General features: G+C 38.7%; 1 protein-coding gene, 1 non-coding gene and 1 pseudogene across 6 annotated transcripts; 1 reads left to right on the top strand and 2 right to left on the bottom strand.

Moving 5' to 3' along the window:
- Positions 1–3,537, bottom strand: LOC103448736 (uncharacterized). 5 transcript variants are annotated; one of them, XM_070810164.1, is made up of 6 exons: positions 3,209–3,537; positions 3,038–3,128; positions 2,611–2,951; positions 2,384–2,496; positions 916–1,023; positions 1–742 (listed from the first exon to the last, which is right to left on the bottom strand). In XM_070810164.1, the coding sequence occupies exons 1-3, from the start codon at positions 3,513–3,515 to the stop codon at positions 2,831–2,833; spliced, it is 519 nt and encodes a 172-aa protein (XP_070666265.1). In that variant the 5' UTR covers positions 3,516–3,537; the 3' UTR covers positions 1–742; positions 916–1,023; positions 2,384–2,496; positions 2,611–2,830. The 5 variants fall into 5 exon arrangements, with proteins under 5 accessions (XP_070666265.1, XP_070666267.1, XP_070666268.1 ...); XM_070810166.1 differs by having other exon boundaries at positions 1–1,023; positions 2,611–2,793; positions 2,881–2,951; XM_070810167.1 differs by having other exon boundaries at positions 1–1,023; positions 2,611–2,787; positions 2,881–2,951.
- A 103-nt stretch (positions 3,538–3,640) lies between these two features.
- TRNAR-CCU (transfer RNA arginine (anticodon CCU)) lies at positions 3,641–3,713 on the top strand. The gene has a single exon. It is a non-coding gene; the product is annotated as a tRNA-Arg (tRNA).
- Positions 3,714–10,281: 6,568 nt separating this feature from the next.
- On the bottom strand, positions 10,282–15,699 carry LOC139189784 (G-type lectin S-receptor-like serine/threonine-protein kinase At4g27290; annotated as a pseudogene).
- Between the last annotated feature and the right edge of the window lie 1,012 nt (positions 15,700–16,711).

Below are 16,711 nucleotides of genomic sequence, written 5' to 3'. Positions count from 1 at the left end.
TTTTCCCTTGAGCTTCAGTGGCCTACGACGGTCACACAACACGCCGGATGCACTCTTACACTTCATCCATCTAGCTTGTATTCTATGGTTGAGATCTCCATCTAATTCTCCGTTCTCTTGCAAGATAGATCCTAGGTAGCGAAAACGGTCACTTTTTGTGATCTTCGCTAGATTGCTCCGGTCATTAGTGTGGATAAGTATATAAATGGATAGAGATAGGAAAGCAAACACAAGATGTACGTGGTTCACCCAGATTGGCTACGTCCACGGAATAGAGGAGTTCTCATTAATTGTGAAGGGTTTGCACAAGTACATAGGTTCAAGTTCTCCTTTAGTGAGTACAAGTGAATGATTTAGTACAAATGACATTAGGAAATATTGTGGGAGAATGATCTCGTAACCACGAAACTTCTAAGTACCGGAGTGTGGTATCGTCTTGACTTGCCTTATCTGTCTCATAAGTAGATGTGGCATCTTAAGTGAAAACCAAAAATTAAAAACGAAATAGTTCTCGAACGGAACTTAAAAAAAAACAAACCTAATGCGCCAATTCCGTTGCATAATTGGGTAAAAGGCTAACGCAGTTCTGTCAGCAGGATTCGTAAGACTCGTATTTATGAAACTCCATTGGATATGATCTACATCCCGTTACAAAACTTGGTACGATATTAAACCATTTACGGTCTAAAAAATCGATTCATGCGTACAAGCAGGAGCAAAGAGCTCGCTTTCAGCCCTATATCTATGAAACAGCACCAAATCAGGTCGTTGATTTCGACATCTATAAACATATGGTGGTAAAGAGATTTCAAATGAAACATGTGTGCATATGCCAACAAGTATGGATGCACCGCAGGCATGCTATTGTTCTTGCATGAAATCAAAGTCTATGAAGAAGCAAAAAAAAGAACTTACCTAAGCCCAAGGACGAAATTTCATCTTGATGAAAGAAATTATTCCCCCTTGCTTTCTGTTTCAGGCTTGAATTAATCTTCTCGACAGCGGCAACCAAGTCCTGAAAGTCTGAGTTCAACACAACACAATTTTTCACAAATTGGAAACAAAACGAACAACAAATTTGACGTCATACAGTAAACTACAAAGCGAACTGTGATATTTGATGAGGATTGATATATTCATTTAAGACTAAAACTGGTAAGTTTCTAAATGCACATAAAGGCACGGAAAGTTTGTCAACATCGATCTTATTCTACCCTAATGTCATTCTTATTTGCATTCATTTTTCTTTCTCAATGAAGACACTACCTCGATAACGATATCCTCTGAGTTACACGGTGCATCATACATATTCATAAACTTTTCCAGAGTCCTCAACGCCATCTATTACATTACCTCACATCTTGGTCGATTCCATTGGCTTTATATAAATTTGCACATTTTAACTTGTATCAATTGGATGGAAAAAAAAAAACAAAAAAAAAAAGAAAAAGCCTTCATCTGCAATGAGACTACTGATTTAGCCAAGTGAAATCCTCAAACCATGCGTAAATCTGCTATGAAGCATTCTCAAACAATGTTCCAAGACAAGACGATGACCAATGACAAACCTGAGCTCTCTCGTGGTCTATACCCTTGGGGTTGCTAAAACGGGAAACCTTTAGGATATCATTTTTAACACTCAAGCACAATTAGCATGGAAACTTTATCACTAGATAGATACTTCACTATCCAACATTCAACATCTTACAGCTATCAGAATAATAGTCAATTTCTCAGTCATTCAATAGATACTTCTCTCTATATTTTATCACCATAAGGATTCCAAATGCCGGTATAAGAGTCGTGTGAGAATATGAGTATGAGATAGAGAAGTTTTGGATCGGCTATAGGTGTTCAGTTTGATAGAAAAGTCTTGTTGACAAAAGGAATGCTAATCCTTGGCAAAGAAGGATCTTGTATAGCATTGAGATCAGTTCATGTATAACAAGGAAATAAGTGTTTGTTTCGTATATGGATTTTAATAGGGAATCCTAATCTGTCAAGGTAAAGATTATATGTGTATATATATAATGACCTCTCTTCTCACAGAAAAAACACTCATACTGGACTTAATCCTATTTGAAAGTCGAGTTCTAGATAATCTGCAAGAGAAGAGAAGGTTCACTGGAAGCTTGGTGCTATGGCTTCGAGTTCTGGAGTTGCTGCAGGTATGCTTTTCTTCTTGGTTCTCTTATACATGAATTTTGGTTGGAGCTTTTAGACTGTGATTCATGTTTTGGTCTTGGATAATAATTCACTGCTTACAAGTCGTTCCCATTATCATGAATCATGATGCAGGTCACTTAAGCGCTACCTTGCAATACAGTGTATGCAGATTTGAAAACATAAATGCAATCACAATAAACACGACGCAGCTTCATACCTCCCAAGGTGCTAGACTTTTCATGTAGGAAGGAAGGCTCTCGTAGTCATCCTGGGATACCTTTACAAGAGGCAAAGGAACTTCAGCTAGCTTTGGTTTATCCTCAACTTCCCCTACATTTATTCAAAAGCAATGCCAACATCAATGGGCAATCGTCATAAGATTTTGTTCCCAGCTAAACCGATGATTTTCAGTGGAAACATACTACAAAAGACAGAATTAAATACCGAAATCAGATAGCAATCCATCTCTGGGAGCTCCTGAGGTCTTCGTGGAAGCATCATACGACCCCTTAAAGGACTTAAAACTCATGCATAGCTATATCAGGTTCCTCACTTTTAGCATTAGCTGCAGCAGAGTGCGCGATAGAACTCAAAGTGTCGATTGCATCAGCGAAAATTAAACTGAAACTAAGAAAGCAAGTACGCAAAATTCGAGCATTGTGAACTAGAAATCACAAACAAACAGATTTACGGGTTTTGATATAAATTTCTGACCTTGAGATGCTAAAGTGGCAAGAGACGCATCCGAAAGCCCGAGCTTCTTCAAACTCAAAGACTCATCCAATCTAATCGAAACACCACTAAGAAAACACAAATCAAAATTCCAATTCCTAAATTTTTAATTTTAATTACAAATTCCTATTAAGGATACAAATCTTCTTCTTCATCAATGACAGGTGCATAGAATCCCTCCTCTTGAACAACCGGCGTCCTTTCAAAGTCGTCCTCGTCGATCTCAAGCTCTGCTGAAAATACCGTAATTAATAATTTATTACGAATAATTATTTTTAAGGGCGTGTTTGGCAGGCGAGAAAACTAGTACGGGCGACGGAGGAGGGGGAGAGACGACGTTGGAGGTGGAGGAGGCAGGTTTGGTTGTCCTTGGACCTCGCAGCAGTGTCCCAAGAGCTCCTCGAAGGAGACGGTGCCGAGCGACATCGTTTCAAGGAGGTTGAGTTGGGTGCTGGCGGCGGAGACGCGGCGGTTGAGGGATTGAGGAAGTTGGACGACGCCGTATCGAGAGGGATGGGGCGGCGGTCGACGGAAGTTTTGAGGGCGTCGCAGCTGCTGTGGAAGTGGTTGCAGAAGGACGCGACGCCCTTGCACAAGCTCCGAATCGATTCCTCCATTTCTCTCTCTCTCTCTCGCGTTCTGAACTCTTGTTTTTTTGGCTCCTTTTTTCATTCGGAATTAAATGGGAGGGAAGTAGATGTAAAAGAATAATAATTTTAAAGTAGGTATATGATATCGACAAGCGCCTGTAGCTCAGTGGATAGAGCGTCTGTTTCCTAAGCAGAAGGCCGTAGGTTCGACCCCTACCTGGCGCGAACTAATTTTTACTTTTATTCTTTTTGCTCCTTTATGCGATTATTAAGTAACAATTTAACCAACATTGCTGAAATCTTCAGCTATTCCGAGTCCTCACATGATCTATGGAAATTTGTGAAGGACACGTATGGGAATCAAAACAATTACGCACGAGTTTGTCAGCTAAAGAGAGACATTGCCAGTCTTCAACAAGATAGAAAATCTTTTATGCAGCACTTGGGAAGTTTCAAGACTATGTGGAATGAGTTAGATGTTTATCTACCTCATACCATTGACACTGTTGTTCTATATCAGTTGCTTGCTAGCTTGAACTCGGACTGTGAGGATCTCAAGAGCCACATCCTGATGAATGTCAAACTTCCTTCGTTCAAAACGGTGTGTGCCACTGTTCAACGTGAAGAAGCTCGAAGAAGGGTGATGAATTTGGAGAAGAATCCCAAAATTTCTAAATCTAGAGTCTACGCTGCAATACATAAACCCTCAATCAACAGGCCTTACAAGGGTAAAAATCCACATTTGAAGTGCAGTTACTGTGACGCAGTAGGTCATGTTGAGGAAAAGTGCAGGATTCTGCATCCTGAACTGAAACCTAAGTTCAACAAGGATCACAAAATGATTCCTTCAAGGCAGCCCAGCTTTGGCTCGTACACAGTTCATTCACAGTTACAGTTCATTCACTGATGGTATTCAGGACTTCACTTCAAATCATGTCTTACTCATCAATGAATTTGCAATATACTTGCAAAACAAGGGACATAGAGAAGCTACAGAGAGCTCGAAGGCTACAAATGAAAATCTCACTGCGTTACTAGGACAGTTCGCATGTTTCCTTGCTGAAAATGAGAATATACCAAGAAGCAAGGCTCCATATATTTTTAGTGCTTTCTCAACTACTCTACACACTAGTATTGAACATGATTGTTGGATTATCGACTCAGGAGCCATTGACCATATGACAAACAAAGCCTCCAACTTACATAGTTTTCAAACCTTGTCAAAACCTTCTCATGTATCAGCTGCTAATGGCAAAAATGCCATGGTTTTAGGCGTGGGAAAAGTCAAATTGCTTTCAAACAACCTTGAGTCTACTGCACTATTTGTTCCTACCTTTCCCTTTCAACTTTTGTCAGTAGGGAAGATCACTAGAACCCTAAATTGTCTTGTCACTTTCTCACCAAGCAGTGTTGTGTTTCATGATTCTCTCACTAAGAAGACGATTGGTGAAGGTTTTTTTTTAATGGTCTGGATTATCTATGCAAGGAATCTCATCTAGTCAAAGTCTTCCAAGTTGATTCAATCTCGCCCAAGGACCAATAAATCTGGCATCAAAGCTTAACCCATCCATCAGAGGTTGCTTTGTTTAATTTTTTTCCCAAAATGTACCAATCATCTATAATGTGTGATACATGTCAATTCTCCAAGTTTACTAGACTCCTTTTTACTTCCTCAATGTATAGGGCCAGCAAACCTTTTGAACTTGTACACTCCGATGTTTGGGGTCCAACTATTGAATCTTTTGATGGATATAAATATTTTGTTATCTTTGTGGATGACTTTACTAGAACAACATGGCTATATCTCTTGAAATCAAAAAATGAGGTCTTCTCTATGTTTAAAGACTTTCATCAACTTGTCATAACTCAATTTCAATCAACCATTAATAACCTAAGAACCGATAATAGCACTGAGTTCTTATCCAACAATATGAATCAATATTTGAGCTCTCATGGTATTATCCACCAGACAAGTTGTGTGGGAACCCCACAACAAAATGGGATCTCTGAAAGGAAGAACAAAGATTTACTTGAGAAGACGTGTGCATTGATGTTGCATATGAAAGTACCAAAGAAATTTTGGTCACAAGCCATTCTTACTGCAACTTATTTAATCAACCGATTGCCTAGTCCTATTTTAGAGTTTAAGTCTCCTTATGAAACTCTTAAAGGAAAGCCTATAACTCTATCACATTTGAGGGTATTTGGCTGCACTTGCTTTGTTCATGTTCAAGCATTGCACCATGAAAAACTGGATGCTAGGGCTGTGAAGTGTGTCTTCATGGGATATTCATCAACCCAAAAAGGTTACAAATGTTTTCATCCTATCACTAACAAAATGTTTGTGTCTAGGGATGTAAATTTTGGGGAAACTGTTCCATATTTCTCCAAGAAGGCTGCTTACTCTCGAGAGGAGGAGCTAATGTATGACTTATTTCCTTTGCCTGTGTGCATTGACACTTAGTGCATTTGGATCCTGAAGCCACTAGCAATCACGGACAAGAAGAGATTGTGAGTGACACTACTCATGTGTCTCCTCAACCTAGCAATCTGGGGGATGGTAATGAGTCTACTCAAGATGAAAGTCACGAGGAGGTTCCCATTTCGCCTCCTACAAGGCATAAACCTGTGCGTGCTCGACAACCTCCAGCAAGGCTCCGAGACTATGTCACCTTTGCTTCCAAACACCCCATCATTGAGGTGTTGAATTATAGTCGTGTCTTTCCCAATCATGCTATGTTCCTGGCTGAAATTTCCCATCACATTGAACCACGAACCTTTCAAGAAGCTCAACTAATTCCTGAGTAGAGAAATGTTATGAAGGATGAACTTCGTGCCTTGGAGAACAATCAAACATGGAGCATTGTGAAGTTACCATCAGGGAAGAAAGCTATTGGGAGTAGATGGATCTATAAGATAAAGTTCAAGGCTGATGGATCAATTGAACGTCACAAGGCCATATTGGTTACGCGTGGTTTTACTCAGACATTTGAAGTAGACTACAAGGAGACATTCACTCCAGTAGCCAAAATGAACTATGTTATGGTTCTTCTTTCAGTGGCTGTGAATTGCCACTACTAGTGAATTCTCTTATGTCAACGAGGTTACCAAACCAAAGCAAGCAGCTTCTTTCTCCACCCCACCCCCCTGATATCTAGATTTGCATACTCCGTACATGAGCAATTTTCTAAACATAATCGCCTGCATCCCTTAAGGCTCATGCTTTTATTAAACTATGAAGAAAATGTGTATGGAAATTTAATCCCATTGTACTTGAGGAAGCCATCTCCATGTCTGCAGGCCAACGAAATCTTTCGAATGCACCCATCGAACCAGTATCCTGAGTTCCAATCTTTTGGAGATTTTGGTGCAAATCCCTTCAAGCATGCACATATGGGAGAACGATTGATATTGCAAGTAGTATATGCACCTCACAAGGCATGAGTTTCACACTGATCTGCATGGAATGTAAGGGAAAATTCCAAACTCTGTGTTTGGTGCACCCATGTGAACAGCTCCCCAACGCCTAACGAGTTCAATACATATTTGGCGAACACCGACCTTTTTTGGAGCATGTACTTATAGTAGACCTCATCCTTGTTCAACCTAAATTTGGCCCCAGCTATTGGATTTAGTTCTCTTTTTCCTCTAAATTCATATCATGTTAAATGAATGCCATTCCATGACCCTCTTTTAACATGTATCTTCTCTCCTTTCATAGTAAAAAGTTATGGTAAGCCACGATGAATTATCCGTAGCGAAAACTCTCCTGGAGCAAGATCTTTTGTACTCTTCCAAGACGAGTCATACCTCTCTAAACCGCTAGCTAAGTTCTAACCAAGCTTCATTTCTGGCAACAATGTGTCACAAGGATAATCGAAACTTTACCACAAGTAGTTATAAGGGTTAGTTTCATTTCCATATTTTACAATAAGATTTCCCGTATCCAAGAGTTGTGATACTGGATTCCCCACGGTTCTTGATGAATTTGATGACCATACAATGCTGTTTGAGCTATTAAGAATGACTAAAACTCTATGCTAAGTGAAATTCAAACATCCTGAAGAATCACCAAGTGATGTTTCTCTGTTGGTTACCCAAACAATTGTATCAGTAGAAACTGTGTGCCATATCCCCAAGTACCGGCCTTTTGAGTTACCAGGGCTGAAGAATCCCAGTTCAAAGTCTTCACCAGCCGAAACCAGAGTTTAACCATCTCTAATAGATCGAATATGAGTGATTGTTCCTGGTGTAACGGCGGATGTGATTCTTAGGAAGGATAATAGACACAAAGACATGAAAAACCTTGTCAAGTATTGCGTTGGCATCATTTCTATAGAGAAGTTGGAAGAAGCAAAAAGGTTTACACGACTTCAGGCAGATAAAACAGCTACAAAAGCTAAGCCAGTCAATCAAGTAGGTGGTTTTGGATTAGTTCCTCGGATTTCGTCTGAAGTAGAATACATTTAACATGGTCAAGTATTTAGTTAGACTTGGGTCCTTTGTTTGAAAAGGCTAAACAAAGGTCACAATTACATGCCATTCCCTAAGGGGGTAAGTTGACAACCAACCAATAAATTGATCACTTCTCCAATGGAGGGAAACTTCAACCTAAGACAAAAATGCCATCAAATAAGATACTACTTTAATGTGTTGCTGCAAGGCTTGTAGGTTTACAGCATGCCCATATGGAGTGACACTGGTAGAGGCACTGTAGGAAAAACCTTTCATGCCCTATGCCAACACCGTAACTGTCGCCCAGGATGGAATCTATCCATCGCCCCATAGCGGAATAGGGACCACTAGGTAAGTACAAAACCATTGAACATACATTTATTTGAAAGGCAACTTCATAGTATAAAGTCATCCATCATCTATACTATAAAGAGGTGTTATAAACGTGTTCTAAATATTATATCGTCATCCATAAGATATTCTATAAAGAACACGGGTTATAGGAAAAATAGTAATAATTCAAACTAGCCTTAATAAGCATGTTATCTCATAAAACGTAATCATTAAATCATGTTTTTCATGTATGCATTTCTACTATTAAAACATGCATTTTTAGAAGGGGTCCACTCATAGATACTTCACCGCCGAGAGCCATGCAAACTAACGGAGACAGAACGCCACAATAAATTGCTCCTAAGCGCATAAAGGGTCTAATTAATAAGACTATATTACAACAATTGAATTTGAGAAAATGGACATCAGAAACGGATTCAAGACGTCGAATTACCCTAAGAAGGGTCCCGGTTAAATTTATGAAAAGTCAACAGGGAAATATTCCAAGAATATTCCTTAGAATATTCCTGGAGGGCTTGGGCCAAAGGGCCCTAGGGTTTTTGAGCTTGGGTCCATGCTTCACATGGCCCAAGGGCCTTAGTTCACTTAGGGTTTTGGGTTGGGTTTTAGAATTAGGAAATTGGGTTGGGTTTAGGTAAATGGGCTAGGGGGTTTAGGCCTAAAGGGTTTTGGGTTTCTAGGTTAATGGGTTAGGGAATTAGGTTGATAAAAGGGCATGGGGTAATTAATTGGGTTTGGGCTTAAAAGGCTCATGGGTTGGGCTGGAAGCTCGTGGGTTTTGGGATGGTTTCAAAGGACTTGGCTCGGGTTAACCCGTTTTCAGGCCAATGAATTGGCCAGTTTCTGGGCACCACTTTGAACACCCATAACTTCTTCGTTACTCAACAAAATCAAGTAAAATAAAAATGAAAGTTATAGTTCTCGACGAGAAAAAGAGAATGGTACCCTGCACAATGGCTAACTCGCTATGGTTTGGACAGAAAATGCCTTAAAACCTCAGAGGTCGCTGGAAACTGGGTAAGATTCAAATGGATATAACTTCTTCAATGTTCAACAAAATTGGGTAATTCAAAAAGAAAAGTTGTAGTACTCAAGGAGATGAAGAGATTGATAACTTACACTCCAGCCAACTCATCATGGTTTAGCCGAAAATTACCTCGAAAGGGGCAGTGCTTGCTAGAAAACTGGGGAAATTTTCCCTCGTGAGGTTCCTATGTCCAAACATCGATAAAACTTCTTAAAACCACTTCCAAACATACACTAAGACATGATCTACAAATTTAAGATGAGGTTCAAGGCTTACCTTCGCCGGAGGAGGAGGATACTCGCCAGAGAACTTCGGTGAACAGTGTAGGCCGAGAAAGGGAGGGGTTTGGGGTGTTCTCTTTCGATTCTAAGCTCACTAGGGTGATAATGGAGATGTTGATGTTGTTGTGGTGTTGGGTGCGTGGGGGTGGTGCTCGGGCAGAAGGAGAGAGTGCAGAGAGAAAGAGAGAGCACGGGTAGAGAAGAGAGAGTGAGGGAGAAGAGAGAACTGAGAGAAAAGAGAGAGAAAGACAGGGGGACACAAATCAGGGGGTGGGCGCCTTGGACTCACTAATTAAGACCCAAAAACCATTTTAAAAGAAAAATGATCTAGCCCAAGGTGCAAAATTCGCAAAAATACCCCCTTTGTTCCTATAAAATCGGGTCGGGTTGTTACAATTTATTTCTTATCATTCATTTTCTTATCCCACTCAACCTTAACCTTATGATTGTCAACTTTAACTCTGCAAGTAAGTGATATGTTGATTATTGGTTGAATCTATATCATTATGAAATGTTTTAAACAAGTATGTAGTCCAATTATTTAGTTGATCACATTCATTTCCACATTAAAATTACTAACAGTAATCTCATGTCTCATTGTTTCCCAGCTAAGACTATAAGTTTCATTTCAACATTCTGAACATGTTTTGTGATAGTAGGACTAACCAATGATGATCTACCGAGGTTCTATCAACGTAGTGCTGAAAGTATTCTCTAAACATGGAAGCGTCCTTGATGGTGATTCGGAGACGTTTCGTTCAATGTAGAAATCAGGCTGCTTTGGAGGCGGCAAGGCCACATAACTGCTCAACATCAGAACCACAGATGACATGCTTGGTCTATCCTCAGGTACTCTTTGCACGCATAACAGCCCCACATGAAGGCACCTTACAACTTCAAATATGTTGCACGAATCAGAAAGCATCTTATCGATTAGTTCCAGTTGTTTATCTTGCATCCATAGTGTCCATGCCTTGAAAACAATTGAAACATGTATGCTATGTTAGTAGGATAATATGCAAAAGGGCTTTGCTGCAGACCACCTATGATGTTAAATGGCATGTCATGAGGGGGTGCTTCGAAGTTTGCACCGTATAACTCACTAATTTCATTAAAGTAAAATATCAGCATCTCGTTCGTTATACTTACGTGTCCAAGAAGGTTAAGGTGGTGATCAGGATGACTAAATCCCCTGTTCTTCTTCTTACTCAACATCTCTAACAGTATAACTCCAAAGCTGTAGACATCAGATTTCATTGAAAAAATTCCATATATGGCTTATTCAAGAGACATATAACCACTACCAAATCAAAATCGTGGTGAGAGGATTTCGGGAAAACAACACAATGTGAAACATAAATCATATAACAAATCTGATCGTGCTTACTAGGTTCCAACCGCTCTATTTATATTGGCCTGACTTTGATCACTGTCGAATATTTTAGCCAAGCCGAAGTCTGCAATCTTTGGGTTCATATTATTATCAAGGAGAATATTGCTAGCTTTTAGATCTCGATGGATAATCCTTACTCTAAAGTCATGGTGAAGGTAAAGAAGTCCTCGAGCAATTCCACCAATAATGTGGAAGCACTTAGTCCAGTCGAGCAATTTTTGTCCCTCTTGATTTGAAGAAATTTTAAGCCTGTTAATCAATGCAACATTGAATTCTGGTATAATAAATTTGAAAGCGAAGGATGGTATGACCTAAAAGCCAAATGGTTGGCTTCGGAGGAAGTCGTACCAAAAATAAAGAAGTCTAAGCTTCTATTAGGCATGAATTCATATATTAGAATCTTTTCATCTTCTTGAGTGCAACAACCCAGGAGCTTTTCGAGATTCTGATGCTAAAGTCTAGCTATAAGCTTAACTTCATTCATGAACACCCTCATTCCTTGTCCAGAATTTTTCGAAAGTCTCTTAACTGCAACTTATTTCCCTCCCATCAATGTGCCATATGCATCATCATTTCAAAAAGTTTTAAATTCTGTATGACAAAATATGGTATTTTAGTTGTTTAAATTTATGTTACCTTGTACACAAGTTCAAAACCACATTCTCCCAGCTTGTTGCTGCTTATTGCAATTTTTATTATCTAGGTTTTTGTTCTCAAATCTTATGATTAGATATCCGGAAATAAAATAAAAGTCGTAGTCCTTGTCTGAGATACTTACCTTCATTTCTGATTCTCTTCTTCCGTATGTACAATATCGACCCAACTATTAGCACTCCCAAGAGTAAAATTGCAGAGCTGATAAGAATTGGTAGCTTTTTCTCATTACAATTTGAAATATCCCAAATCAAAATTTTCATGTTAGCAATCAATCATGTTGTAGTAAATGTAAACATCAGCTTCATTTAGCCAGGTTGCTTATAACTTTCTTTTCGGGTAGAAACATGTACTACTGCCTTTTATTATAGACCTTGATCTACGAAAACCTCAATGATTTTCACAATGCTTCTAACTGCTGCCTTATCAAACCTCCTTCTCGGAGGGAAAAAAGAAGAAGAAAGCATAGAAAGTAGACAAAACCCCATTTCACCTTCTCAAATATATGTAGTGACCTTTACAACCAGCTTTGGAAAGAAAATAAAAGTCTATGAGCTACCTATTTCTGAAGCTGCCATCCATATATAGACGTCCTGAATTTCGTTAATAGTGATTTCTCTTATGTCAACGAGGTTACCAAACCAAAGCAAGTAGCCGCTTCCTCTTCCCCTGATGTATAGATTTGCATATGCCCTACATGAGCAATTTTCTAAACATCGCCTGCATTCCTTGAGGCTCATGCTTTTATTAAACCTTTATTAAACCATGACGAAGATGTGTCTGGCAATTTAATCCAATTGTACTTTAGGAAGCCATCTTCATGGCTGCAGGCCAATGGAGTCTACCGAATGCACCCATCGGACCAGTATCCTCAGTTCCAATCTTTTGGAGATTTTGGTGCAAATCCCTTCAAGCAAGCACATATGGGAGCGTGATTGATATTGCAATTAGTATATGCACCACATGAGGCATAATTTTCACACCGATCTCCAGGGATTGTAAAGGAAAGTTCCCAACTCTATGTTTGGTGCACCAATGTTAACCGCTCCCCAATGCCTAATACATATCTGGAGAACACCGACCTGTTTTGGAGCATGTACTCATAGTAGATCTCATCCTTGTTCAACCCAAATTCGACCCCAGCTATTGGATTTAAGTCTCTTTTTCCACTAAATTCATATCCTGTTACATGAACGCCTTTCCATGACCCTCCTCTAACCTGTATCTTTTCTCCTTTCATACTAACAAGTTGTGGTAAGCCACAAAAAATTATCCATAGTGAAAACTCTCCTGAAGCAGGATCTTCTATGCTCTTCCAAGACGAGACATACCTCTCTAAACCGATAGCTAAGTGCCAACCAAGCTTCATTTCCGGCAGCAATGTGTCACAAGGATAATCGAAACTTTGCCACAAGTAGTTATAAGGGTTAGTTTCATTTCCATCTTTTAGAATAAGATTTCCAGTATCCAAGAGTACTGATACTGGATTTCCCACGATTCTTAATGAATTTTATGACCATACAATGCTGTTTGAGCTATTAAGGAAGACTAAAACTCCTTGCTGAGTGAGATTCAAAAGTCCTGAAGAATCACCAAGTGGTGTTTCTCTGTTGGCTACCCAAACAATTGTATCAGTAGAAACTGTGTACCATATCCCCAAGTACCGGCCTTTTGAGTTACCAAGGCTGGAGAATCCCAGTTCAAAGCCTCCTTTCGTCGAAACCAGAGTTTCGCCATCTCCAATAGATCGACTAGGAGTGATTGTTCCCGACGTTGCAGCAGATGCGATTCTTAGGAAGAAGAATAAAAACAAAGACATGAAAAACCTTGTTAAGGATTGCATTTTCTACAAAGAATTTAGAAGAAGCAAAAATGTTTACACGACTTCAGGCAGATAAAGCAGCGACAAAAAGCTATGCCAGTTAATCGAGTAGGTGATTTTGGATTAGCTCTTGGGATTTCAGGGCAAAGTGGAAAACACCTAACATTGTCAAGTATTTAGTTAGAGTTGGGTTCCTTGGTTTGAAAAGATAACTAAGTTCACTATTACGTGCCATCCCACAAGGGGTAAGTTCACAGCCCGCCGATGAATTTGACCATATGGATTGACGCTGGTAGACGCACTGTAATATACAGGCCCATTGAATGCATAAACAGAAGTGAATTTTATAGCTACTATCATCTGGAGAGATAGATATGCAGTAACCCGTGAAGTGAATCGATGCAGCGAAAAAATATGAGGCAACCATGAATTAGGGCATCAAAATAACCAAAGCAACCGTGAATAAGGACATCAAGAAATCTAAGCATTCATCAACCAAGGGATAGCCCAGGCAACCGTGATCTAAGGTGACAATATACTAGGAAAAAAAAAACCTAAGGCAAAAGTTTAGCCTACTGGCAACCATCATTGGATACGACAATACATTGAGACAACCCTAAAACAACACTACAGAAAAAAAAAAATTGCAAGCAATCAATGGCAAATCCAGGATTTTAAACTCGAGGAGTCCTAATAATAAAGGTCAAAAAATTTATAGACAAAAATAACATTGAAAAGTTAAATATAACACACTTCATTCAAAAATCATATGCAAAACAACATTACAAGTTATAAAATCCTAATTCAAGCATCCACGCTGAGGTTTCATTCTGAAAATGTTCCATGATAGTTTCATTACCAATACATGAAAAAACATCTTTCTCAATGTAAACAACTAAGCTGTCACTCAACCATTGACCTCCCATTTTGTTGCGAAATGAACCCTTAATGATATTCATAGCAAAAAATGCCCTCTCCACTGAAACGGTTGCAACCGGTAAAACCAAAGCCAACTGAACAAGCAAATATACATGCAAATGTTCGATGCAACCCTTTCTCCACCATTTTCTTAGCAAGACCATTAATCCCCCGCAGTTGAAAAAAAACCTTAACAAAACGCACAAAACAAATATAAATATCAAGTTGATATTGAAGTCTCGATCTATCTCAATCCGTGAAATCTTTAGGATACATCTGAGCAAGGCGAACAAGCTTCTTTTTATCAAAAGTTACAAATGAATCATTCGGACTCAAACATGTCAAGCAAATACGCAATTCGGTATTACCTTCAGTGAAGCGATCATCTAATTCTATAAGTTGGAAATCAATGATGTCAATAAAGAGCTCCACTTTGTAATGATAACGATTGGTCTTTCTTGGAGCCTTACGTAATGACTTCCCTTGAATGACATATAAATCATCCATATTGGGCACCTCAATTTCATGGTCAACACAAAAAAATGATACTTTATCAACCAAAAGATCAAATTTTTCATCATTCCTCGTGCAACGTAGTTGTTCTTTACATGTCTTGACTAAAGCCATTGCATTCACAATCTCTTGATCTTTTTTTTTTTTTTTTGCAATGCTTGTGACAAATTATTTGTAACTCATAATATGAATTTCATTAAAAAGAGGAGGAACACAAACTCAAAAGATTGTAAATATTTTAATAACCTTTTTGCTTCACCAGCACTATCATTGTAACAATCTTCAACAATCATGTCCAGCACATCCACCACAGATGAGAACATTATAATCAAACTAATCAAAGCACCATATGTGAATTCCACTGTGTATCCCAGCACGTTTGAGACTAGTTTCTTGATTTAACCCTTGCCCCGTTTCAAGATAATCATTTTCAATAGCTTTCATGAGATTTTCTTGTTGTTTCTCTCTAAATGCATCACAACGCTTACATGAGCATCCAACAACATTCACCAAACTATTAGTCAATGTGAAAAAAGCACCAACATCAGAGTTTTTCTTAGCTACGGCAACAAGAGCTAATTGTAGTTGATGAGCAAACAATGAACATAGAATGCACAACTTTCTTCATCCAAATTTTGTTTTTTAAGGCCATTGAACTCACCTCTCATATTACTCGCCCCATCATAACCTTGACCTCGTAGGTTGAAGAAGCTCAAATCATGTAGTTTCAAGAACTTATCAATGGACTCCTTTAGTTTACTTGAAGTTGTTTCAGTAACATGTTGGACTCCCATGAACCTTTCAATTACTTGACCTTTTGTTGTCCACATAACGCAAAATCACCGCCATTTGCTCCTTTGTTGAAATATCACGTGATTCATCTACCATTATAGAAAAAAATTTACTTTCTTTCACTTCCTTCATAATAGCCTTAATGGTTTCGAAGGCACATGAATTGACAATATCTTTTTGAATTGAAGGAGCTATCAGCTTGAGATTTCACGGAGCATTTTCCAATACAACTTCCTTTATTTTCTCATCATGATCCACAAGGAATTGCAAGAGCTCTAAATAATTCCCTCTATTATTCGAAGTGTCACTTTCATCGTGGCCACGAAAAGGAAGGCCTTGTCACAACAAGATCTTAGTGCAATCTATTGATGCATTCAAGCAAAGACAATATTTCATACACTCTTCTTCTGACTGTTTAATCACAACTGCTTCAATATGTGTCTTTTGGTTCATTAGATAACTAGCTGTTTCTCTAGCTTTATTGTGGAAACTACCAATAGGACCAACATGTTTGTCAAAACATTCTCTTGCATTCTTCCATTTCTTAAAGCCTACCCTAGTGAAGGCATTGCTTCCTAATTGTGAAAAGTTAATTTTAAAGAGATAGCAATGAAGACAAAATGCCGCATCTTTAGATATACTATACTCCAACCAATCATATTCTTCAAACCACGAAACAACAAATCGTCGCTTTTTCTTTGCATGCAAAGTGTTTGGGAACTCATACGTTGTAGACCTACAAGGTCCCATTTGCAAATATGCTCTTCGGACCTCATCTTGAATATTAGAAGGATAGTCCTTCATTTGAATTATTTTTCCCAGGTCTCTCTCAAGATTATTAAAATCAATGTCACACTCATTTTGTCTTGAGCTCGAACTACCCGAACAAGTAGATGGTGCTATTGGCTTTGGCTTGAAATTTTTTTCCATATTTCTTATTTCTAAACTACACATTTAACCAAAAACACAAAATATATACCAATCAACCAATAAACAAAAATTCCATCTAAATTT

The sequence above is a fragment of the Malus domestica genome, chromosome 12, assembly GCF_042453785.1.
Source record: "Malus domestica chromosome 12, GDT2T_hap1".
Classification (NCBI taxonomy): Eukaryota; Viridiplantae; Streptophyta; class Magnoliopsida; order Rosales; family Rosaceae; genus Malus; species Malus domestica.
This window is presented reverse-complemented; position numbering and strand designations above follow the sequence as displayed.

Excerpts from the sequence above, each read along its gene's own strand:
- LOC103448736 (XM_070810163.1), bottom strand. The coding sequence starts at position 3,515 with ATGGAGGAATCGATTCGGAGCTTGTGCAAGGGCGTCGCGTCCTTCTGC. Across the intron at positions 3,129-3,208 it reads CTCCCCCTCCTCCGTCGCCC|AGCTTGAGATCGACGAGGAC; the intron begins GTACTAGTTTTC and ends TATTTTCAGCAG. Across the intron at positions 2,952-3,037 it reads ATTGATGAAGAAGAAGATTT|ATTGGATGAGTCTTTGAGTT; the intron begins GTATCCTTAATA and ends TGTTTCGATTAG.